The sequence below is a fragment of the Portunus trituberculatus genome, chromosome 34, assembly GCF_017591435.1.
Source record: "Portunus trituberculatus isolate SZX2019 chromosome 34, ASM1759143v1, whole genome shotgun sequence".
Classification (NCBI taxonomy): Eukaryota; Metazoa; Arthropoda; class Malacostraca; order Decapoda; family Portunidae; genus Portunus; species Portunus trituberculatus.
Genome location: NC_059288.1, coordinates 7,566,722 through 7,591,816, shown reverse-complemented (window position 1 = coordinate 7,591,816; position 25,095 = coordinate 7,566,722). Strand labels below are relative to the sequence as shown.

Genomic DNA, 25,095 nt, shown 5'->3' with positions numbered 1-25,095 from the left:
AGAGAGAGAGAGAGATTTATCGTCATTCGCATATTTACTTATTTTCTTTCTTTTTTCTTTCTCTTCTTTCTTTTCATTCATTCTACTGTTGTCATTTTTACTATTTTTTGCTTTCTTCTTCTTTACTGTTGAGAGAGAGAGAGAGAGAGAGAGAGAGAGAGAGAGAGAGAGCGTAACAGAATAGAGAAGAAGGAAAAGAGACAGGAAAGAATAAATAAAAGAGAGAAACAAGAAATTAGAACACGAAGGAAAATGAATAAATGAGAAAGAGAGAGAGAGAGAGAGAGAGAGAAGAAGAGAAGAAGCAACGAATGAAGGAAGATGAAGATAAAAGGAAGGAAAGGGAGAAAGAGATAAGCGAAAGAGAGGAAGAGGAAGAGGGAGAGTAAATGAGGAAGAGTCATTACAAAGAGATAAAAGAAAGGAGGGAATAATGAAGAGAGGAGAGAAAGAAGAGAAAGAAGGAAGGAAGCAAGAAAAGAGAGGAAACATTTTAAGTAAAGGAGGAAGAAAGAAACAAAGAAGAAGAGAAGGAAGTGAAGGAAGAAAGAGAAGAAAGAGAAGGAAAGAAAGAAGAGGAGAGAAGGAAGGGAAGGAAGAAATGGAAGGAAAGAAGGGGAGAGAAGTATAGAAGGAAGAGAAGAAGGAAGGAAGGAAGGAAAAAAGAGAAGGAGGAGAAGGAAAAGAAGAAAAGAAAGGAAGAAAGGAAGGAAGGAAGAATAGGAAGGAAGGAAGGAAGGAAGGAAGGAAGGAAGGAAGGAAGGAAAAATTTGAGAATCTTTGTAATGTGTCCCTTGTTTGTTTTGCTCCTTTGCTTCATTCATTTGTTTGTTTGTTTATGACCTTGTTTGCTTCACGTAGCTGCAGGGGTCTCTCTCTCTCTCTCTCTCTCTCTCTCTCTCTCTCTCTCTCTCTCAACAGTAAAGACGAAGAAAGCATAAAAATAATAGAAAATAACAAAACAGTATAATTAATAAAAGAAAGAAGAGAAAGAAAGAAAGAAAGAAAATGAATAAAATGGGAATAACTTGATAAATTCTTCTTTTTTTTCTTTTTCTTTTTTTTCTTTCTTTTTACTTTCCATTAGTTAAAAATACTGAAAGCTTTGAAATACACACACACACACACACACACACACACGCACACACACACACACACACACACACACACACACACACACACACACACACACACACACACACACACACACACACACACACACATCTGTCCTCTGCCCATTACACCTGCACTTAATTAATCAAAGCATGACTCTCTCTCTCTCTCTCTCTCTCTCTCTCTCTCTCTCTCTCTCTCTCTCTCTCTCTCTCTCTCTCTCTCTCTCTCTCTCTCTCTCTCTCTCTCTCTCTCTCTCTCTCTCTCTCTCTCTCTCTCTCTCTCTCTCATTAGTGGTGCCTTTACCTGTGTCATTACTCACCTGTCTCTCCCTTCCCCCTTCCCCACACCCATCTCCCTTCCTTCCTCTCTCTTCCTCCTTCTCTTCCTCTTCCTCTTCCTCTTCATCTACTTTTTTGTTTTCTTGTTTTCTTTCGTTTCTGTTTTCTCTTCATTTTCTTTCAATTTCTTCTTTTTTTTTTACTTTTTCATTTATCTCTATTTTTTCCTCCTCTTTCTCTTCCTCTTCCTTTTATCTACTTCTTTCTTTTCTTTTTCTCGTTTTTGTCTCTTCCTTTTGTTCTGTTTTTTTTTTCTCTCCTTTTTTTCCTCCTTTTTTTTTTTCTATTCCTCTTCATCTATTTCTTTCTTTTCTTTTTGTTTTGTTTTCGTCTCTCTTCCTTTTCTTTTGTTTACGTCTTTATTATTTTATTCCTTTTTCCATCCATTAATATAATTTTTTTCCTCTCTTTTTCCCCTTCTCCATTTTCCCCTTCATTCCTCACCCTTTCACCCTTTCTTTCCTCAATATTTTTTTCTCTCCTCTTCCTCTTCCCTCTATTCTTTCCTCCTCTCCCTCCTTTCCTCTTTAATTTCTCTTTACTTCTCTTTCTCTTCCCTCCTCCCTCCCTGTTTCCTCCACGTCCCCTCAACTCTTCTCCTTTCCTCTTTCCTCCATTCCTTCCTCTCCTTCTCTCCCTCCTCGTCTCCTCTTCTCGTCTCCTCTCTTCTTCCTCTTCCTCTCTCTCTCTGTCTCCTCCTCTCTTTCCCCATTTTACTGCCATTCTCTCCCTCTTTCCTCCATTCCCTCCTCTTCTCCCTCCTTTTCCTCTTTACTTTCATCCCTCCCTTCTCTTCTTTTCTCAATTCCCTCCTTCTCTCCCTCCTCTACTGCCATCCTCCTCCTCTTTTCCCTACTCTTTCCCTTCCTCAATCCCTCCCTCCCTCCCCGCCTCCCTCTCCCCTCCACGTCCCCTCAACAGTCGCAAGTTTGGTACGACGTGAGCTTCAGAATTGTCCTGTTGGGAAACCCTGTGATTTTCTGGGTCAACCTCGTCTTCCTGGTCGTCTCTCCGGTGCTTATTCTTCGCCACTACTTCTACAGGAAACGGGGCTTGGCTGATCCTCCCCACCTGGCTGGTAAGATATCTGGATTAAGTTAAGATGGGTTGGGTTGGCTTGGGTCTAGGTATTAACTCCTTCAGTACTGGGACATATTTTTACCTTGTGATTTGTGTACCATTAGACCATTTTGTTGACGTTAGGGAGGGTCTATGGAGGGCAGATTAATGGTCACTGTCTTCATTATTTTAACCCCTTCAGTACTGGGACATATTTTTACCTTGAGATTTGTGTACCATTAGACCATTTTGTTGACATTAGGGAGGGTCTATGGAGGGCAGATTAATGGTCACTGTCTTCATTATTTTAGCCTCTTCAGTACTGGGACATATTTTTACCTTGAGATTTGTGTACCATTAGACCATTTTGTTGACGTTAGGAAGGGTCTATGGAGGGCAGATTAATGGTCACTGTCTTCATTATTTTAGCCCCTTCAGTACTGGGACATATTTTTACCTTGAGATTTGTGTACCATTAGACCATTTTGTTGACGTTAGGGAGGGTCTATGGAGGGCAGATTAATGGTCACTGTCTTCATTATTTTAGCCCCTTCAGTACTGGGATATATTTTTACCTTGAGATTTATGTACGATTTAGGTTGAGTTAGGTTGGGTTAGAATAAATCTTAGTTAGGTTTGATTAAGTTACGTTGTTTAGACATTCAGACAAGTGTTCAGACAAGTTGTAGAGTGTTTCGCTTCACCTCCTCCTCTAAGTTACGTGGGTTAAGTTAGCTTGGTTAGATTAAGTTAGCTTATAGACTGGTTGGGTTACACTGAGTTAGGATAGAATTAGATTAAGTTTGGATCAAGTTTAGATTAGGAAAATTATAGGTTAGGTTAGGTTAAGTTAGGTTAAGTTAGGTTAAGTTAGGTTAGGTTAAGTTAGGTCAGATTAAGTTAGGTTAGCTTGTCAAACTACAGGTGAACATATACAAAACCTTGACTGTATCTGTAAGTTTTCCCACGGCGGGGTTAACGAGTGATTCAGTTTGCGTCAGAGAGAGAGAGAGAGAGAGAGAGAGAGGAGGGAGGGAGAGGAAGGGAGGGGCGGTGAGTGTTGAGGTCAGGTGTTGCAAGGCGGCTGTGGGAGCTCAATAGGTCCGCTCTGGTGTTATATTGGCCAGGTTATTCAGCTTTCATTGACCCAAATATTGACGGCTGGGTGTGTGTGTGTGTGTGTGTGTGTGTGTGTGTGTGTGTGTGTGTGTGTGTGAGGAGAGAGAGAGAGAGAGAGAGAGAGAGAGAGAGAGAGAGAGAGATAGAGATACACAGCGCACACACACACACACACACACACACACACACACACACACACACACACACACACACACACAGAAATATAGATAAACACACACACACACACAGAAATATAGATAAACACACACACACACACACACACACACACACACACACACACACACACACACACACACACACACACAAACACAAAACAAAACACAAAACCACAAAAACAAACCAAATATACAACAAAACACAACAAAATAAACAAAAAAAAAAAAATAAAAAATAAGAAAAACAACTAACAAACCCATTTCCACCACCACCACCACCACCACCACCACCACCACCACAGAGAAGAAGGATCGCCACGTGTTTGCTCTCCGGTGGCTCTTAATTGCCTACCTGGCGCACTACCTTCCCTTCTACAGCATGAACAGAATTCTCTACTATCACCACTACTTCCCCGCTCTCCAGTTCTCCTCCATGCTCACAGGTAATTGTTGTAGTAGTCGTAGTAGTAGTAGTAGTAGTAGTAGTAGTAGTAGTAGTAGAGTAGTAGTAATACGTGTTGTTGGTGTTGTTGTAGTAGTAGTAGTTGATGTTGTTGTTGTAGTAGTTGTTTTTGTTGTTGTATAGTAGTAGTAGTAGTAGTAATAGTAGTAGTAGTAGTAGTAGTAGTAGTAGTAGTAGTAGCAGCAGCAGTAGTAGTAGCAGCAGTAGTAGTAGTAGTAGTAGTAGTAACAGCGGCACAAAAAGCTAACAATCACATTTAAATTCACAAAATAAATAAGAAGAAAACTAATGAATTTCTCCACATTTTTCCCTCCTGCGGCGCCTTCTGCTGGTGGCGGCGGCGGTGGTGGTGGTGGTGGTGGTGTGCTGGCAGGTGTGGTGTTGGGTTACCTCCTGGAGACCCTACACACATGGATGGCGCCGAGGAGAGCCTTCTACACCTACACCTGCAGCCTGTGTGTCCTCCTCGCCCTTCTTGTGACCAGGTGTGTGACTTACCTGTGTGTCTTTTCTACCTTTTATTTATCTATTCATTCCTATTTATTGTTATTATTATTATTATTATTATTATTATTATTATTATTATTATTATTATTATTATTATTATTGTTGTTGTTGTTGTTGTTGTTGTCTTTGCTATTCTTTATCTGTGCAGGCGACAGGTCTGTATTCAAAAACGCTCTTCTCTCTCACCACGACTGTTTTCCAAGGCCACAGAAATGACTAGACGGCTTTTCAATAGTGTTTCTCCAGTTAGAAATGCAAAAATCTTACCACTCCGCCTCTAGAACAGTAAAAACACCTTAAAAATCGCTCTCTTCTCTCACCACGACTATTTTCCAAGGCCACAGAGATGACTAGACGGCTTTTCAATAGTGTTTCTCCAGTTAGAAATGCAGAAATCTTACCACTCCGCCTCTAGAACCGTAAAAACACCTAATGAAAAAAAAAAAACTCGTGTAAATTGAGATAAACCCTTTTGAAAACAGTGGAGGCGAAGCAGAGAAGCGTTTGAGAACAGAACACTGAGACACACAAACAGACCCTTTCAATGGAGACAGGCATATACCACCATAAATAACTCAGTAGTAGTAGAAACGCTGCATGTATTTACCTACGAATGTCCGGCGGGGAAGGCTCGTTGTTAAAGGGGAGAGGAGAGAGGGACGTCACTGTAGCAATATAAATACACGCCAAGTTTTGTAAGTCGTGAATGTGAAGGGAAGTGTTAAAATTGCTCCACCCGTGCTGAAGGATGTGGTGGTGGTGGTGGTGGTGGTGGTGGTGGTGGGTGGTGAAGAGAAGCAGTAAGAGTAGCGATAGAGATACTTAGCGCCAAGACAGCAGTAACATTAGCGATGGAGATAACTAGCGAAAGGACAAGAATAACAGTAGCGATAGAGATAAATAGCGTCAACACAGCAAGTAAGGATAGGGGCGATATGTAGCTTAAGGACAACAACAACAACAACAACAACAACAACAACAACAACAACAACAACAACAACAACAACAACAACAACAGCAGTAATAGGAAGGACGATAGCTAACATACAGACAACAACAACAACAACAACAACAACAACAACAACAACAACAACTATAAGTAATGATAAACACAAAATATTAATTGTATATTCTCTCTCCCCTTTCCTTCCTCTCCCTCCCCCTCCCTCTCCCTCTTCCTCCCTCTCCCTCTTTCTCTCTCTCTTTCTCTCTCTCCCTCTCTCTCTCCCATCCTGCCCCACTCTACACTCTATCTTCATCTCTCCATCTTCTTTCTTCCTCTCCATCCTTCTCTCTTCCTTTCTCTTTCCTATCTCTGCCTCTCTGCTTCTCTCTATCTCCCTTTCTCTCTCTCTCACTTCCTCTCTACACTTTCCTGCTTCTCCTTTCTCCCTGTCTCTCCCTGCCTCTTCCTTTCTCTCTCTCTCTCTGTTTCTCCTTGCCCTCTCCCTGTCACTTCCTGTCTTTCTCTATCTCCCCTGTCTCTCTCTACACTTCCTGCCTTTCTCTCTCTCTCTCTGTCTCTCTGTCTCTCTGTCTCTCTGTCTCTCTCTCTCTCTCTCTCTCTCTCTCTGTCTCTCTCTGTCTCTCTCTCTCTCTCTCTCTCTCTCTCTCTCTCTCTCTCTCTCTCTCTCTCTCTCTCTGTTCCTTCTCTGCTTCTCCTTATTTCTCTCTACATCTCCCTCTTCTTACTTTTCCCTGCCTTTTCCTGTCTCTCTCTCTCTCCTTCTCTTTCTCTCTCTGTCTCTCTCCCTGTTCCTTCTCTCCTTTCCTGTCCCTCTGTCCCTCTCTCTTTCTCTCTGTTTCTCTCCCTGTTCCTTCTCTCCCTTCCCTGTCTCTCTCTCTCCTCTCTTTCTCTCTGTCTCTCCCTTTTCCTGTCCTTTTATCTCCCTGTCTCTCCTTGCCTAACCTAACCTAACTTAACTTTCCCTGCCTCCTCTCTGTCTTTCCCTACCCTTCCCTGCCCTTCCATACCCTTCCCTGTCCCACCCTGCTCCTTCCTGCACCTCCCTACACCTCCTGCCTTTCTTTACTCCCCTCCCTGCCTCTCCCTGCCCCTCCCTGCAGCTTCCGCGCCTATTGCTACGTGGGTTATGGTCACCCCACTGAGGGACCTTTTAATCTGGACAACTCGACCCATAGGAATGTTAGACTGTTTGAATCATGGGAGATTTAGAGGTGGGTGACTGGGTGAGTGAGTGGGTGAGTGAGTGGGTGAGTGAGTGGGTGGGTGACTGAGTGACTGAGTGAGTGGTTGGGTGACGTAACAAGGCGTGACATGAACAAACTGTGTGTTGAAGATGGATAGAAATAGATGGAGAGTGGAAGGTTGACTGGGTGAGTGAGTGACTGGTTGGGTGAGTAAGTGGATGGGTAAGTGGTTGGTTGACTGACTGGATGGTTGACTGACTGATGGTTGACTGACTGGATGGTTAACTGGATGGTTGACTGACTGGATGGTTGACTGACTGGATGGTTGACTGACTGGATGGTTGACTGGATGGTTGACTGACTGGATGGTTGACTGACTGGATGGTTGACTGACTGGATGGTTGACTGACTGGATGGTTGACTGACTGGATGGTTGACTGACTGGATGGTTGACTGACTGGATGGTTGACTGACTGGATGGTTGACTGACTGAATGGTTGACTGACTGGATGGTTGACTGGATGGTTGACTGACTGGATGGTTGGGTGAGTGAGTGGTTGTGTGGAAGGTTAATATTGTCTGTCTGTCATTTCTCATATCTGTTAGCTAATGGACTCTCTCTCTCTCTCTCTCTCTCTCTCTCTCTCTCTCTCTCTCTCTCTCTCTCTCTCTCTCTCTTGCTTTTCTTTGCTTTTTCTCACTATAAACCTTTCTTTACTCCTCATTTTCCATTATCTTTGTATGTATGTATGTATGTATGTATGTATGTATGTATGTATGTATGTATGTATACCCCTTTCATTCCAACCATCAGCCATCAGTCACACCTTCCAGTCAAACCTTCCAGTCACGCACCAGTCACGCACCAGTCACGATCCAGTCACGCTTCAGTCACGCACCAGTCACGCTTCAGTCACGCACCAGTCACGATCCAGTCACGCACCAATCACGACTCAATCACACACCAGTCACGCTTCAGTCACGCTTCAGTCACGCACCAGTCACGCTCCAGTCACGACTCAATCACACACCAATCACGCACCAGTCACGCTTCAGTCACGCTCCAGTCACGCACCAGTCACGCTCCAGTCACGTCCAGTCCAGGAGAAGATTTTTAATGCAACACTTCTTCAGATTTTAAAGAGTCAAGGTAAATCAATACGAGAAAGAAAAAGAGGAAGAAAAAGAGGAAATACCAAGAGGGAAGACCAAGAGGAGGAAGAAGAGGAGGAGGAAAAGGAGGAAAAAGACCAAGAGGAAAAAGATGAAGAGGGAAAAAGAGAAAAGGAGGAAGAAAATAAGAAAAGACGAAAGAGAAAAGACCAAGAAAGGAAAAGAACGGGAGGAAAAAACAAGAGGAACAGACCAAGAGGAAGAAAAGGAGGAAAAAAAACAAGAGGAAAAAAAATCAAGAGAAGAAAGAAAAGGAGGAAGAAAAGGAGGAAAGACCAAGGAAGGAAAAGAATGAGGGAAAAGACCAAGAGGAAAAGAACGAGAGGAAAAGATCAAGAGGAAAAAAAGAGTAGTCAGCTGTTTGTTATTGTCCAATGAAAATAAAATAAAAGGAAGGAATTTAAAAACGAGAAGTAAAAATGTAGAGAGACATGGTGTGTGTGTGTGTGTGTGTGTGTGTGTGTGTGTGTGTGTGTGTGTGTGTGTGTGTGTGTGTGTGTGTCATGTAATAGATAGACTTCTGATGAATAAAGATGTAGAATTATTACGTGTATAAATAGAGGCGAACACACACACACACACACACACGCAGTGATCAGAATGCGAATCAATAACAGTTCTCCCTCTCATGTGCAACTTTAACTGTGTGTGTGTGTGTGTGTGTGTGTGTGTGTGTGTGTGTGTGTGTGTGTGTGTGTGTGTGTGTGTGTGTGTGTGTGTGTGTGTGTTAATACAAAGGAAGTCTGTGAATGAATATTGTAAAGAATATAATTAGGAATGTTTTAGGATAAATATGCAGCGATTTTAAAGTCTCTCTCTCTCTCTCTCTCTCTCTCTCTCTCTCTCACTGGACTACATTTTAGATAGCTAGATTGAGATATATATATATATATATATATATATATATATATATATATATATATATATATATATATATATATATATATATATAGAGAGAGAGAGAGAGAGAGAGAGAGAGAGAGTGTTACATACAGCACTTAACGTTCATAAGATCCGGGATTACACATTGATGGATACGATTAATAGCCCATTACAACACACACACACACACACACACACACATCATCCATCTAACACATGTATACCTTCAACCCACCCCTCTCTCTCTCTCTCTCTCTGCACCCCAAGCCTTTCACAAATGATTTACTTCCTTCACACCAGGCGGGGGGGGGGTGTGACTTAAAGGTGGGGGTTTGCTCAGATGTGAGGACTGCATTACTAGACTTACCTGTAATTTCCCTGACCTGTTGTGTGTGTGTGTGTGTGAGAGAGAGAGAGAGAGAGAGAGAGAGAGAGAGAGAGAGAGAGGGTATGCTGGGATGTTTGTGTGTTTCTAAAGAGGTTTAAGAGTGGTAAGGAGGAGGAGGATGGAGAAGTAAGTGAGACAGAGAGAGAGAGAGAGAGAGAGAGAGAGAGAGAGAGAGAGAGAAACAATGAAAAATAAGGAAGAAATGAAGGAAAGGAGAGGATTAAAGATACGAGAGAGAGAGAGAGAGAGAGAGAGAGAGAGAGAGAGAGAGAGAGAGAGAGAGAGAGAGAGAGAGAGAGAGAGAGAGAGAGAGATATAGAGTAAATACGATATAAAAGGAAGGAAGGAAGGAAAGAAGTGTACTTTGAATGAGAGAGGAAAGGGAGGGGCTATGTTAATAGGGAGAGAAAGGAGGAGGAGGAGGAGGAGGAGGAAGAGGGGACCGTGAATGGAGAGAAAGAGGAAGGAATGCTTAAGAGGCGCCAGGGAGGGAAGGAGGGAGGGAGGGAGGAAAGAAGAGGCAACGATGTTTAGACGGGAGGGCTGCAGGAATGTCAGAGAGAGAGAGAGAGAGAGAGAGAGAGAGAGAGAGAGAGAGAGAAAATGAAGAAACCAAAACAAAATCGGTTCACTATTACCTCTCTCTCTCTCTCTCTATTACCCCCTTTTATCTATCTTCCTACTTTTCTTTCTTTCCCTCTCTATCCTCCATCTTCCCCTCCCTTGTCTCATTACCCCTCATCTATCTTCCTACTCTTCCTTTCTTTCCCCTCCCTATCTTCCCTAGACAACACTCCGTTCTTATAAACAGAGGCTGGATGGGAGAGAGGGAGTGAGAGTAGTAGGAGCAGGGGTGTGGGAGTGTAGGAGGCGCCCTAATGCGTGGCGGATATCGGGAAAGCTATATCCACAAGCCAATGATGTTATTGCGACCATTAAGCGCTTCTACTGTAAGGTTCAGTGGCAGGGAGAGTCTGGCGTGCTGGGGGAGATCACAGGGGGAGAGAGAGAGAGAGAGAGAGAGAGAGAGAGAGAGAGAGAGAGAGAGAGAGGGGTGTGGGGAGAGAAAGGGGGGTGTAGGATGAGAGCTAGAGAGAAAGAGCGGGGGGTGTAGGGTGGGAGAGGGTGTAGGAGAGAGAGAGAGTGAGGGAGAGAGAGAGAGAGAGAGAGAGAGAGAGAGAGAGAGAGAGAGAGAGAGAATGTCGGTGGTGCTGTCGGTGGTGTGTGCACGGAGATGAATGGTGTAGGGGCGGAAGACCCGTTACTGGGATTTTAAGCCGGTTTGGAAGTGGGGCGATGAGAAAAAAGATAATAGGCGATGACAGCGAGAACAGTAATTGTGTCTTCAGCTTGTTGGAGCGTGTGATAAAAGCAAGAGTGAATTTCGGAACGAAACCGGAGATCCTTCACCACTGGCTTAATGACATTGTATCCCCCATCAAGACATCATGGAGATTAAAAGAAAAGATTAAAGATAATTATATTTGAAGACAAGCTTTATTAGTATTTATTACTACAGAGGCGTCACTGTGGACTAGTAAACAGACTGGTTGAGGCGGCGTAGATTGTACAGAACGCAGCGTATTTAAATAAACTCAGGCGGCAGCGCCGATTACACAAGCAACAGGATCAACCAGCTACAGTGGAAGGAATTTAGCCAAGACTAGAATCCATCATCCTGCCGGCTGTCGTCAATGCGGCAAACGGACTACTAATGCGACATAATAGACGTTCGGTCGACTCCAAGGGTGACGTCCGGTGGCTCCGCCTGCGAATGCTGAGGCTAGTCACTCACCCCAGCTATTGCCATGGCTCACCCTGGCTGCGACACACCTGTGGAGAGAGAGAGTGAACCGTCAGGGCGGGGAGGCGCTGGTGAGCTTCAGGACCCCGAGCGAGTGCTGGCTGCAGGGCCACAGGAAAACCCTCCACCACCCTGGCCGCCTGCAGGCTCCGAGTTTAGTCTTCCATTGCCAGAGACAAGCGCCCCAGGGTCTCCGTGACCAGCGGACACCCAGGAGAGGAGCCGCGGTGGCCAGCAGCCCCGCCAGGCGCGGCGTGGACACACCGGGCGCCTACTCGCGAGGGCACAACAGCCATGGCTCTGGAAGGGCTTACTGCTTAATATTTTGGATTACTAGCATCTTAAACCAAAGGGACAGACAAACAACCAATGGGACAAACAAACATAATCTGAAACTTACACTAATGAGGAATGGTGTGTTGCGATGACATTATGACTTACACTACAACTATTACTAAAACCTAAATTTAGAACTTAACAAGCAGCCACGCCTTTCTGCAACGGAAGCCATAGGAGTCAACCGTCAGACCTGACTATGACCGCTTCCACTACTCACCAGGATTGAAGCCTAAAGCGCCTTGCTCAACGCTCGAACGCTTACCTTACCTACGGAACTACACTAGGAAACTATGTACAAGGAGCACCACAAGCAACCAAACCAGCTGGGAAGCCATACAGATAGAAACCTCTCGTCTGAAGACCAACACACGCTGATAGTTCCTGAAGCTCACCTGTGATGAAGCCAAGGAAGAAACACGCCTGCTGATGTTCCCAGGTGTTCTGTTGGTGTTCTTTTCAAGCCGTCACCAGCAAACCTTTGTCTCGAACCCTCAAGCTTCATAAGGAATCAAACACAAACCTCGGTGCGTCACAAACAGTCTCGTGCGGGCCAACAACTCTCTATCTACTCCTCCTATCAATATCAACCTATTTTTCCTTATCTCCTATCTTTAGCACACTATTATCTTCCTTTCTACAACATTCATCACGCATTGTCTCTCTTCCGATCTTTATCAAGTGAGTATTTGTTATTCCTCCTTGTTTATCATCTTTTCCTGAGTATTTCTGTGTTAAGTGTTGTTTTTTTCATGTTTGTCTGCTTTTTTAATGTAACACTGGCCAAGAGCAACAATAAAAATAAATAGATAAAGGCCCACTTCGTTGCCAGTCCCCTTGCAGATCCGATAGGGTTAGCCAGAGGACAGAGATAAATGCCTTCAAACTTCCCTTTTGTATGAAGTGAATTTGGTTTTCTGTTGTGTGTGTGTGTGTGTGTGTGTGTGTGTGTGTGTGTGTGTGTGTGTGTGTGTGGTCTTCCTGTGTTGCCTTGTTGCCGTCACTGTGTTGCCTGAAGTGTTGCAAGACGGCCTGTGTTGCTGGTAAGCGAAACATTATAACACTTTTTTTCTTTCCAACCGATATATTTTTCTCCCTCTGATTTTCCTTCCCACGCAAATTCACTCAAAGCCTCGAGTTGGCAGGTACATCTTTATTGATCAGCTCTCACATCACTAATGGAAACTTGCAGACCTTGAATATATACAGTACGTGTGCGTCCAGAGAGAGAGAGAGAGAGAGAGAGAGAGAGAGAGAGAGAGAGAGAGTTATGACCATTCATCCATTCTCTCATTCACAATTATCGTTCAAGACTTAACCTATCCTAACCAGAGAGAGAGAGAGAGAGAGAGAGAGAGAGAGAGAGAGAGAAACATTAATACAGGCACCAGGCCCATCACCAACACCACCACGCCCTTAAAACCACCAAAAAGTGAACCTGAACAAACTTAACCTAACTTATGAATGAAGGAGGAGGAGGAGAGAGAGAAGACGTGGGATTAAATATAAGAGACGTCAATAGAGGCACTAGGGACACCAGCACCAGCACCACGCCTCCAGGAACACTAAGGGAACTAGCATCGTTACACAGCCTCCAGTCACACACGTAGACTTTCTTGGTAAACGTGCTAACTGTCATTTCCAGCAAGCCGTTCGTCATCTCGTAGCGGTTGGGCGTGTCACCATCCACGATCACGTTGCCGCAGAAGGAAGAGTAATTGACAAGAGAACCTGCAGAAGGGAGAGAGAGAAAAGGTGAGGCTGTGGTTTATTGGTTGCTGGGTTAGAAATGGTTGTTGTTGTGGTTGTTGTTGTTGTTGGTGGTGGTGGTGGTGGTGTGGTATTTGTTGTTGTGGTGGTAGTAGTGGTAGTAGTAGTAGTAGTTGTTGTTGTTGTTGTAGTAGTAGTAGTAGTTGTTGTTGTTTTTGTTGTTGTTTGTGGTGGTGATGGTGGTGTTGATGGTAAAAGTAATAGTAATTGTTGTTGTTTTTGTTGGTGTTGCAATATTAACACTGTACGTAATGCAAACTGTATTTTAAGTAATTAGGTAGTTATCATTATTGTCGTTGAGGTGATAGTGGTGGTGGTGGTGGTGATGGTAGTAACAGTAGCAGTAATTGTTGTTGTCATAATACCAACATCCTCAACACCGCTTCGTTAGGAAAGTAAAAGGCTTAATTAGAATTAGTTATAGTGTTGTCGTAATAACACTAACAACTTAATGTCTAGTTAGGATCAGAAAGTGCCTAGGTAGTTACAGTTGCCATGATAACGAGTTCCCATATTCACTCTGCTTACTATTTGGTGATTTTATACAGCTTCAGAAACTCATGTGGGGGATTGAAATAGTGAAGACTCTGACCATTAATCCTCTGATCTAAAAATATACCAAATTGTCTTAAAATGCTCTAAAAAAAATCATGCCAAACTGCCTTAAAATGTCCAAAATCTTCCAAACTGTCTTAAAATGCCATAAAACTTGCCAGACTGTCTTAAAATGCCCTAAAAAAGAACATGCCAAATATTCCTTAAAATGCTCTAAAAGTTACGAAACTGTCTTAAAATGCTATACTGTCTTAAATATCATGGCATTACTACTACTACTACTACTACTACTACTACTACTACTACTACTACTACTACTACTACTACTACCCCTACTATTTGAGATTAATTAGCAACACAGTAATTGACAAACAAGCGGTAACGAGGCACGGTAGTCACCTAAACTTTCAACAATCAGTGACGTGTGTGTGTGTGTGTGTGTGTGTGTGTGTGTGTGTGTGTGTGTGTGTGTGTGTGTGTGTGTGTTACGTGACGAGACTGCCTAACAATTTCACATCTTGCGGATCAACAAACACTGGTCTTTTTGTTGATGTTGTCGTTGTTGTTGTCGTCGTCGTTGTTGTTGTTGTTGTTGTTGTTGTTGTTGTTGTTAGTCATATGGTATAATGAAGAGTGTACTGTACCATCCACTACTGCCATTCACTGTCACTCACTATCATCTACTGCCGTCTACTGTCTTGTACTGTCTGTCTGTCGTCTGCTGACCCAACCTCCGTCAGTACTGCGTCTACCTGTTCTTCTACTACTACTACTACTACTGCTACTGCTGCTACTACTACCACCACCACACCACCACCACCACCACTACTACTACTACTACTACTACTACTACTACTACTACTACAACAACTTTCCCTATTACCACCACCACCACCACCAGCACCACCACCACCACCTTCCCACAGCACTCACCAGTAATATCATACCACATGAGCTTCACACACTTCTTCTTCTCCTTGCAGGTGTAGGGTGGACAGCTCTGCACGGTGTCGCAGTGGTTCTTCAGGTCCGTCACGTTGGGAGGCTGCTGGTGTGGCACTGGGGACGAGAGACGAGAGATGAGAGAGAGATAAGACGAGAGCCGAGAATTCTTAAACGATTTACTTTCTCATCATCACTTCTTTTCAAAGGCTTTAGTTGAAGATGTTGATGGTTTTAAAGGTATTTCTATGGTTCCGGTGATGGTCTAGTTGTCTCTGTGGTCTTGAAATATTGTCGTGGTGAAAGAGTGGGGCGTTTTAGAATACTGGCGAGAGACGCGTGTTATTAAAGGCATTGTTCTCTCACCACGAGTATTGTTCAAGGCCACAGAGATGATTTAAACCGCTTTCTCAAGAGTCTTCCGTGATAAGATGCAGAAACCTGATTAATCTACCACTAGAACCACAAAAAACATTAAAAAAAAACCGGTGTGAGGACAAAATAGTGTGAAATTATTTAAAAAAATTCTGAAATAACACTTAATCTGGAGTCACAATCCCGCGCAGCCTTAAGAAAAAAGAAAACACTCGTTAATAAAAAAAAAAAAAGAAAAAAAAAGAACAAATAAGTTACAAAAAATACAGAACTCACAAAAAAAATCAAAAGAAAGAAAAAAAGACGAAAAAAATCAAAACAACAGGTGGGTTGATCTCTCACCTGTATAGACTAGAGTGTCGAGGCACGGCTGGGCTTCGTTCATGATATCCACCTTGCACAGCTCGCAATCCACAGACTCATTCTTACCAGTCCACGTGTAATAGTAGCACTCCAGATAGTCGTCTGCAGAGAGATAGATAGATAGATAGATAGATAGATAGATAGATAGATAGATAGATAGATAGATAGATAGATAGATAGATAGAGAGAGAGAGAGAGAGAGAGAGAGAGAGAGAGAGAGAGAGAGAGAGAGAGAGAGAGAGAGAGAGAAGAGGAGTAAATAATGATAAATAGTCGAGTTTTGATGAATAAGGGATAAAAAAAATAACAATAATCGAGAGAGAGAGAAAAATGTGACTCTCTCTCTCTCTCTCTCTCTCTCTCTCTCTCTCTCTCTCTCTCTCTCTAAATCCCTCTGAAATAGTCAAAAGTCTCGTTTTACGTCATAATAGCAAGTCTGGGCAAGTGAAGGGAGGAGTGAGGGGAAGTGAGGGGAGGGGAGAGAGAGAGGGGACAAGGAGGTGAGGTGAGGTGAGGGGAAGAGGAGGCCAAGAAATGAGGAAGGAAAGGGACAAGAGCTGGCAGATGAAAAGAGAGGGGAGAGGAAGGGAGAGGAGAGGGAGAGAGGAGAGGGAGAGAGGAGAGGGAGAGGGAAAGGAGGGGAATGTGGGTTGTAGCAGCAAAGATTATGAATAAGAGTGTCCCAGATCTCGAGAGTGAAAGAAGGAGGAGGAGGAGGAGAGAGGGAGGGAAGGAAGGAAGGAAGGAAGGAAGGAAGGGAGGGAGGGAGGACGGGAGGAAGGATGGAAGGCAGGAAGGGAGGAAGAAAAGGAGGAAAAGCAAAATTGAACCACACACACACACACACACACACACACACACACACACATACACACAGGTACACAAACCACACGTCACACCGCACTTGATAAGCACCTTTGAACCACACCTGGGAAAGAGTTAACCTCCCTTACCTGTCCTCTCACCTTTACACCTTTCACCTCCTCCTTACTCTTATTGAAAGGAAAGAAAAGCAAAATAGAGAGACAAGTTAGCTTTCTACCATCCCTCCAGCTCTCTCTCTCTCTCTCTCTCTCTCTCTTCCTCCTCCTCCTTCTCCTCCTCTTCCTCTCCCTCTAAGCTTCCTGTCTGCTCCTACATTTAAAGTAATGTATTTAATCACAAACACAAGGAAATGTGTGAGAGTTTTGCCCTTCCGCTTACCTTCAGGGAGAGAGAGAGAGAGAGAGAGAGAGAGAGAGAGAGAGAGAGAGAGAGAGAGAGAGAGAGAGAGAGAGAGAGAGACAAAAGAGTGATGAAAGAAAGAGAAACACAAATGGAAAATGAAACAAACGATAAAATGTGATAATTTTATGGAAACCGGAGAGAGAGAGAGAGAGAGAGAGAGTGAGTGAATTCAACAGGTGAGGATATAACCAGGTAAACAATATTGCGAAAAGAAAAAAAAAGTGATATTGATTCGCATTAATATTACTCGAGAGAGAGAGAGAGAGAGAGAGAGAGAGAGAGAGAGAGAGAGAGAGAGGGATTAAGTGCAGACATGATTGACTCTTGTATCGATCAGGAGCGTGTGTGTGTGTGTGTGTGTGTGTGTGTGTGTGTGTGTGTGTGTGTGTGTGTGTGTGTGTGTGTGTGTGTGTGTGCTCCTATTCATATCCTCTTAACTGTCTGTGACCTGGATACATCATAATCATTCTCTCTCTCTCTCTCTCTCTCTCTCTCTCTCTCTCTCTCTCTCTCTCTCTCTCTCTCTACGTGTCTCAGCGTGTTTGTCCTATAACTCTGTCAGGTTGTCTCCCCGCTCTTGTTCCTCTCTCTCTCTCTCTCTCTCTCTCTCTCTCTCTCTCTCTCTCTCTCTCTCTCTCTCTCTCTCTCTCTCTGCAACACACTACGCGTATTGATCACGTCACAGGCGGCACAAGACACACGTATGCACAACTCAAACACAAACTAATATTGCCAACCTAACCTAACACAACCCAACATAACCTAACCTAACCTTACCTAACCTAACCTGACCCAACCCAACCGAACTTAACCTAACCTAACCCAACCTAACCTTACCTTACCTAACATAACTAATATCCCCTTCATTTAATTAACCCCTTCAGTACCATGACGTGTTCCCATATTCACTCTGCTTACTATTTGGTGATTTGACAGCTTCAGAAACTCATGTGGGGGGATTAAGATAGTGAAGATTGTGGCCATTAATCTTCTGACCACCATAGACTCTTGTTAATGTCAATAAAATGGTCTAATGGTACACAAAACTCAAGGTAAAAATGTGTCTCAGTACTGAATGGGTTAGAATAGTGAAGACTGTGGCCATTAATCTTCTGACCTCCATAGACTCTTGTTAATGTCAATAAAATGGTCTAATGGTACACAAAACTCAAGGTACTGAAGGGGTCAAACTTTCAACACTTGCAGATTCGCCCTTTTTTTCAACCTTAGAGAAGAAAAGGAAGGAGAAGGAAGGAGGAGGAAGGAGGAGGAAGGAGGAGGAAGAGGAGGAAGGGGAAGGAAGAGGAGGAAGAGGGTGAATGGGGAGGAGAGGGTAAGAGGAGGAACAGAGAGGAATGAGGAGGAAAGAGGAGGAAGGGGAGGAAGAGGAAGGAAGAAGAGGAAGAGGAGGAAGGGAAGGGAAGAAGAGGAAGAGGAGGAAGGGGAGGAAGAAGAGGATGGGAAGGAAGAGGGTTTTTATTGTACTGGGATGAGGTTCAGCTCTCTCTCTCTCTCTCTCTCTCTCTCTCTCTCTCTCTCTCTCTCTCTGTTTTCAAATGTTTTGATTATATTTCTTTTTATTTATTTATTTATATTTTTGCTCTTTTTTTTTCGTTTTCTTTTGTATTAATATTAGTTTCGTTGTTGTTGTTGTTGTTGTTGTTGTTGTTGTTTAATTCTGTTCTTGTTGTTGCTGTTGTTCTATGTCTGTGTGTGTGTGTGTGTGTGTGTGTGTGTGTGTGTGTGTGTGTGTGTGTGCTGCCCTTCTTTCATTAAACACACTACTAATTCGCTTTTATCCTTATCATCATAGCCACCACCACCACCACCACCACCACCACCACCATTACAACACTCGCTCCCCCCCCAGGCAAGTCAACATCACAGAGAGGCCATGTCAACACTAGTGGTTAGCGTGTCATTGGTGTGATCCCGTTGCGTGGTATCGGTGAGTGTTATCTCCTTATCTGCGCTAATTCACTGGTTCTGTCCCTGCATGTCAACTGGGAGCGATAAGCGGTGATGCATTCTGGGTTTCATTATCTCTTACTGAAATCAGAGTGACGTGTAATGAGGTTAGTGAGAGTCAAATGTGGTGGTGTTTTTTTTTTAGTGTTCTATTTCTCTCACCGCGATTGTTTTCCAAGGTCACAGAGGTAACTAGAGAGGTTTTCAAGAGTGTTTCTCCAGTTGATAATGTAGAAATCTTGTCACTCTGGCTCTAGAACCGTAAAAGCACATTAAAAACTGCTCTTCTCTCTCACCACAACTGTTTTTCCTAGGCCACAGAGATGACTAGCGGGGTTTTCAAGAGTGTTTCTGCAGTTAATGATATAGAAATCTTGTCGCTCTGACTGTAGAACCATAAAAACATCTTAAAAATCGCTCTTCTCTCTAACTATGACTGTTTTCCAAGGCCACAGAGATGACGAGCGGTGTTCTCTACATATCCTCCATACCAGTTTACTCATAGTCGCAAGATCAGATTAAAAAATACAACCGGAGAGAAATAGAATCGTGTTTCCAAGGTGTGACGGTGAATGACGTGTGTTATGAGGCGATAAGGGAGTGATAACGTGACTAGTGTGTGATCCGCGGCTTATGAAAGGTTCTAGTGGTTGTGTGACGCAGGCTGGACTGTGACGCAAGCATGACACGTAACCTTAGGCACTGTATAATGAAGAACTTTACTCTCTCTCTCTCTCTCTCTCTCTCTCTCTCTCTCTCTCTCTCTCTCTCTCTCTCGACGAGGCTGTTTTCAAAGGCCATAGATTTGACTAACCAGGTTCCCAAGAGTGTTTTTTTTCTTTTAATCAAGCAGAAATCGTGTCAAACTATCTCCAGAACCCTAAACACGTTCTCAAAAACATGTGTCACTTTACCACGGCTGTTTTGAAAAGCTTCAGAAATTACTAGCCAGTTTTCAAGAGTATCTTATCTTTTTTATCTGTTAATCAAGCAGAAACCGTGTCAGTCTGTTTCTAGAATCCTCAAATATCCTCAAAAAAAAAGGTGTCACTTTACTAAGAGTGTTTTGAAAGGCTGCAGAAATTAATAGACGGGTTTTCAAGAGTCTTTTGTCTTTCTTATTTGTTAATCAAGCAGAAATCGTGTCAGTCTGTCTCTAGAACCGTGAAAAATACTAAATTTATAAAAAGCCGCCAAACAAACACTGCATCACAATTTTACACCATCCTTGAAAAAAAAATAGGAAAACACACATACACATACACACACACACACACACACACACACACAAAGACAGAAGAAAACACCATCTCCATTTTTCATTTATTTCATCTTTTCCTTTCTCTTCTTCATCATTTTCCTTTCTTTTTTATTTTCCTTTCTAATTCTTCTTTTACTATTTCACCTTCCCTTCTCTTCTTCATCATTTTTCCCTTTTCTTCTCCTAATTCTTTGGTTATTTCAATTTATTCATTTCTTTAGTTTTATTATCGCTTTTTATTTATTTATTTATTTGTCTATTTATTTATCTTATCTTATTTATCTATCTAATTTTTTCGAGAGAGATAAAGAGAGAGAGACAAAGAGAGAGAGAGCAAAACGTTTCAGAATACTAGCCCTCCCACATCCTTTCTCTCTCTCTCTCTCTCTCTCTCTCTCTCTCTCTCTCTCTCTCTCTCTCTCTCTCTCATACATAAATAAGATTGAGAGACCGCAGTATCATAGCTTTAGGAGAGAGAGAGAGAGAGAGAGAGAGAGAGAGAGAGAGAGAGAGAGAGAGAGAGAGAGACAGAGAGAGAGAGAGATAACCCCATACACACACACACACACACACACACCAAGCATGCGTTATGAATCTGGCTATTCATAGGGCGGCAACAAAGTGTCTTGATAACTCTTGCCCCGTGCGCGGAAAATATATTTAGAAACCGGGAATGTGAAATAACGAAAGATGCAAAATTTTCAGCGTAAATTGAATCCACACACACACACACACACACACACACACACACACACACACACACACACACACACACACACACACACACACACACACACACACACACATACGGCAGCGGTCTAACTTTAAAACATTGTACAAAGGCGATGAATTGGTCGGAGAGAGAGAGAGAGAGAGAGAGAGAGAGAGATAAAAGCATGTTACGAAAAGATATTGCAAACAAATAGAACGGCAGAGAGAGAGAGAGAGAGAGAGAGAGAGAGAGAGAGAGAGGGGGGTATTTTTCATTGTGTGGCGAGGAGAGAAGCGATCTAGTGGTGAATAAAATGCAAAGATGTGTGCGTTAGGGTGTGCATCTTTACCAGGTTTTGTCTCTATTTTCCGTTTTCTGTTTTTGTTTAGGTTTTGTGAGTGTTTTTTTCTTGTTTTCTAAGTTTGTTTTTTATTTTTTGGGGTGTTTTTTTATGTTTGTTTGTGTTTTTGTGGGTCTTTTTTTTCTTATTTCACTCTTGTTTTTAGTTTTCGTGGCTCTGTTTTTCTATTTTCCTTTTTTTTTCTTTTACTTCTTTCTACCTTTTTTTTCTGTATGTTTATATTTTTTTTTATCTCTATTTATACATTTATTTATTTAATTACTTTCCCTTCTCTCCTTTTATCTATTTTTATTTTCCATCTCGACATTTTATTCCCAAACAAAAAAAAATAGATAAATAAAATAAAATAAAATAAATGCAGATTCGAATGCCCTTTGGTCCTCTGCGTTACTATTTAATTACTTTCTCTTCTCTCCTTCTTTTCGTCTCTTTACTGCATGAAAGGAACACTTCATGGGGAACCTTAGAAGACAAGGAGCAGCTTTTCAATGGAGACTCTTTAGGGACAATACACGGAGGAGTCCTTAGCAAGCCTGGCGTGTTTGCTTCCTCCTAACGTTGTGATCCTTCGCTCTATGAGTCTTATGTATGGGAAGGAGAGAGAGAGAGAGAGAGAGAGGGGGGGTGGAGGGCTAGTATTCTGAAACGCTTGCTCTCTCTCTCTCTCTCTCTCTCTCTCTCTCTCTCTCTTCTAACGTTATGATACTGCGGTCTCAGTCTTATGTATGAGAGAGAGAGAGAGAGAGGGGGGTGGTAGAGCTAGTATTAGGAAACGCTCTCTCTCTCTCTCTCTCTCTCTCTCTCTCTCTCTCTCATTATTTTGCCGTTTTCGTGAGTGCTTCTCCAGTTCGTAGTGTGGAAATCTCGTTAGTTTATCATATTAGTCAATAAGAGCTGATTCGTTTAATTGTAAGGAAATCATGATACTCGGTTCTTAAAAATCATCAAAACCAAACGAAATAGCAAAAAAAAAAAAATAAATAAATAAATAAATCTTAACGTAAGCAAGTCTTTTTCGCTTCTAAAGACGTCCCGATACTGAGATCTTTGCCTATTCAGTACTGAGACGCATTTTTTTTTTTTTTTTTTTACCGTGCTTTTTTGGGCAAGATTAAACGATTTTATTTGCATTAGAGAGGATCAAAAGATTAATGGCCAGAGTCTACGCTGTTCTAATCCCAACATGAGTTTCTGAATCTGTATAAAATCGCCAAAATACAAAATAGTAACCAGAAAGAATAAGAAAACGTGGCCCGATACTGTCTTAAAAGCTATCGGAAGGGAAAAACAAAATGCGGAAGATAACAGTGAGCTCATAATGGCGAGTATAAGACCTTAAGAGGAGCCTTTTTCTTTCCATACTCACCATTTGCACTCTGCGCCCCTGCCAACCCCGCCAGGACCAGCAGGAGGGCGGCCAGGAAGCAGAGGAAGGCCCTAGGGAGTGGCGGGTCCATGGTGGCGCGCGTGTATGTGTGTGTGTGTGTGTGTGTGCGCAGCAGCAGCACACGGGGGCGATGCCAGTATATCCTCTTCAAGTTGTGTGTCTTATTTTTAGCCCCTCAAAGGATCCCAGGTCAAGACAAGGGAGCTCTGGGGCATGTGTCTGTCTGTCTGTGTGTCTGTGTGCCTGTGTGTCTGTCTGTCAGTGCTCCAGCTGCCACTCCGTCACAGCGCACACTAACCAAACCACTGTCTCTTTCACAGGTGTCTGTATTAATGTGTCCCCGATAAGATTATCTGATTAGAGGTGATATGGCGCCCTCACTCCTTTCCTCCTTCCTTTCCCTGTTTCTCCCTACCTCTCCTGCCTCTCCCTGTCTACCCCTGTCTCTCCCTGCCTCTCTCTACCTCTTCCTGCCTCTCTCTGCCTCTCCCTGTGTACCCCTGTCTCTCCCTACCTCTCCCTGTCTCTCCCTATCTCTCCCTGTCTCTCTCTACCTCTCCATGTCTCTCCCTGTCTCTCCTTACCTCTCTCTACCTCTCCCTGCCTCTCCCTGTCTCTCCCTGTTTCTCCCTATCTCTCCCTGCCTCTCCCTGCCTCTCCCTATCTCTCTCTACCTCTCCCTACCTCTCCCTGTCTAACCCTATCTCTCCCTGCCTCTCCCTGTTTACCCCTATCTCTCCCTGCTTCTCCCTGTCTCTCCCTGCCTCTCCCTGCCTCTCCCTGGCCCCCTCCCTCGCCTGCCCTGCCCTCCCCGGATGCATGGCGGATCAGGAATTGTGTAACCACTTCATTAAGGGCTCGCGTGGTTCGATGGCTCATTCCCATCAGTGTAATGAGGCCGAGGAACGCAAGGCAGGCTGGTGTGGCGGATAAAGGAAACGTGAAATGCTCTTAATTGGTCCTGCTTTTTGTCCTCCGCGTTGATTATCTATTTAGCACCTCATTAACCCCTTCAGTACCGGGACGCAGCCTTACCTTTATAGATTTATGTACGATAAGAGGATTTTATTGACATGAAGAAGGGTCTGTGCAGGTCAGGAGGATTAATTCACTATTTTAATCCCCGACACAAGTTTCTGGGTGAATATGAAAACGCGGCTTGCTACTGAAGGGGGTGAAAAGCTTGCGTGGTCTGCTTGCGTCAGTGATCGTTGCAGTGCGGGCCGGCAATGCAAGGCGGCCCAGCAACGCCCAAGGAAAACGAGAAATGCTCTTAATGAGTTCCGCTTTTCGCCAGCCAGAGTCGTTTATGTTTCTTTCTAGGCGGTTAGCAGCGAGTGTTTTGACAGCTTGCGGCCCCGCGGAGGCAATTAAGAAGCGATAGCAAGGAAGTGGACAGTGTTATCGCCAGCCTGTCTTGATTAACTGAATGAATCCGAGCTCCGTGTTCAGAAACGCTTTGCTCTCTCATTGCGATTGTTTTCCAAGGTCACCGAGATGATTAGACGGGTTTTTCAAGAGTGTTTCTCAAGTTAATGCAGAAATCTTGTCTCTCTGTCTCTAGAACCGTAAAAACATATTAAAGATCGCTCTTCTCTCTCACCATGACTGTTTTCCAAGGTCACCGAGATGATTAGACAAGTTTTCAAGAGTGTTTCTCCAGTTGATAATGCAGAAATCTTGTCACTGCCTCTAGAACCGTAAAAACACCTTAAAAATCGCTCTCCTCTCTCACCACGACTATTAGCGTGGTTATTCAAGAGTGTTTCTCCAGTTAATAATGTAGAAACCCTGTCACTCTGCCTCTAGAACCGTAAAAAAAAACACCTTAAAAAATAATGTAAAATAGTAGAGGTGAGGCGCAAAAAGGGTTTGAGAATACGAGCCATAGTCACGGAACACGAGAACACGGCTTAATAATGCTAATGGAGACGCCAACCAACGGGAAAGCACAGCGACAAAGATAACTCCCATACAAGAAGAACCCTGTTTTGAAAGACCTCTGCTCTGAGACTCCACTTCATTCACAAGCTTTTATTAGAAGTGACACGGGAGGTTAATGGTGTTTTTACGGCTCTAGTGACAGATTAACACGATTTTTACATTATTAACTGGAGAAACAGTCTTGAAAACCCGGCTAGTCATCTCTGTGGCCTTTGAAAACAGTCGTGGTGAGAGAGAAGAGCGATTTTTAAGGTGTTTTTACGGTTTTAGGGGCAGAATAACATGATTTTTACATTATCAACTGGAAAAACACTCTTGAAAACCCAGCCAGTCATCTCTGCGGCCTTTCAAAATAGACATAGTGAGAGAGCGGAGCGTTTTCGTGTATCTGGTTGAGTTGGAACGGTCAGGCATCGGGGAAATTGCTCTTGTTATGAAGGTTTTAATCGTCGTGGTGTGTGTGTGTGTGTGTGTGTGTGTGTGTGTTGGTGAGAACGTTGAGTGAGAGACAGCTTGCTATTGTGAAAGGGTGTGTGAAGCTTAACTCTCCCCTCCTCTGTGTTGCAATCCTTTCTCGTATTTATATACTTTTTTTTTCATACACACTCACTCTCTCTCTCTCTCTCTCTCTCTCTCTCTCTCTCTCTCTCTCTCTCTCGTATGTAAATGTGTTTTTTTTTCGTTTTTCTTCATGTTTTTATCCTGTTTGTTTATTGTT

The 25,095-nt window shown here is 43.3% G+C and overlaps 2 protein-coding genes across 3 annotated transcripts in view; one reads left to right on the top strand and one right to left on the bottom strand.

Moving 5' to 3' along the window:
• The window catches only part of LOC123512588 (protein O-mannosyl-transferase 2-like), a 28,664-nt gene extending 21,509 nt beyond the window's left edge, over positions 1-7,155 (top strand). Inside the window, 4 exon segments of the mRNA XM_045269012.1 lie at positions 2,376-2,532; positions 4,111-4,251; positions 4,645-4,756; positions 6,846-7,155. Of these exon segments, the coding sequence (XP_045124947.1) occupies positions 2,376-2,532; positions 4,111-4,251; positions 4,645-4,756; positions 6,846-6,954 (519 nt within the window). The 3' untranslated portion in view covers positions 6,955-7,155.
• Positions 7,156-9,631: 2,476 nt separating this feature from the next.
• Positions 9,632-22,750, bottom strand: LOC123512591. 2 transcript variants are annotated; one of them, XM_045269017.1, is made up of 5 exons: positions 22,413-22,750; positions 15,497-15,619; positions 14,771-14,896; positions 12,881-13,243; positions 9,632-9,686 (listed from the first exon to the last, which is right to left on the bottom strand). In XM_045269017.1, the coding sequence occupies exons 1-4, from the start codon at positions 22,501-22,503 to the stop codon at positions 12,966-12,968; spliced, it is 618 nt and encodes a 205-aa protein (XP_045124952.1). In that variant the 5' UTR covers positions 22,504-22,750; the 3' UTR covers positions 9,632-9,686; positions 12,881-12,965. The 2 variants fall into 2 exon arrangements, with proteins under 2 accessions (XP_045124952.1, XP_045124951.1); XM_045269016.1 differs by lacking the exon at positions 9,632-9,686 and adding an exon at positions 10,841-11,205 and having other exon boundaries at positions 11,908-13,243.
• Between the last annotated feature and the right edge of the window lie 2,345 nt (positions 22,751-25,095).

Coding starts and splice junctions, on each gene's coding strand:
- LOC123512591 (XM_045269017.1), bottom strand. CDS start 22,503: ATGGACCCGCCACTCCCTAGGGCCTTCCTCTGCTTCCTGGCCGCCCTC. Junction 15,620..22,412: donor AGGGGCGCAGAGTGCAAATG/GTGAGTATGGAA, acceptor ATCTCTCTGCAG/ACGACTATCTGGAGTGCTAC. Junction 14,897..15,496: donor CGACACTCTAGTCTATACAG/GTGAGAGATCAA, acceptor TCTCGTCCCCAG/TGCCACACCAGCAGCCTCCC.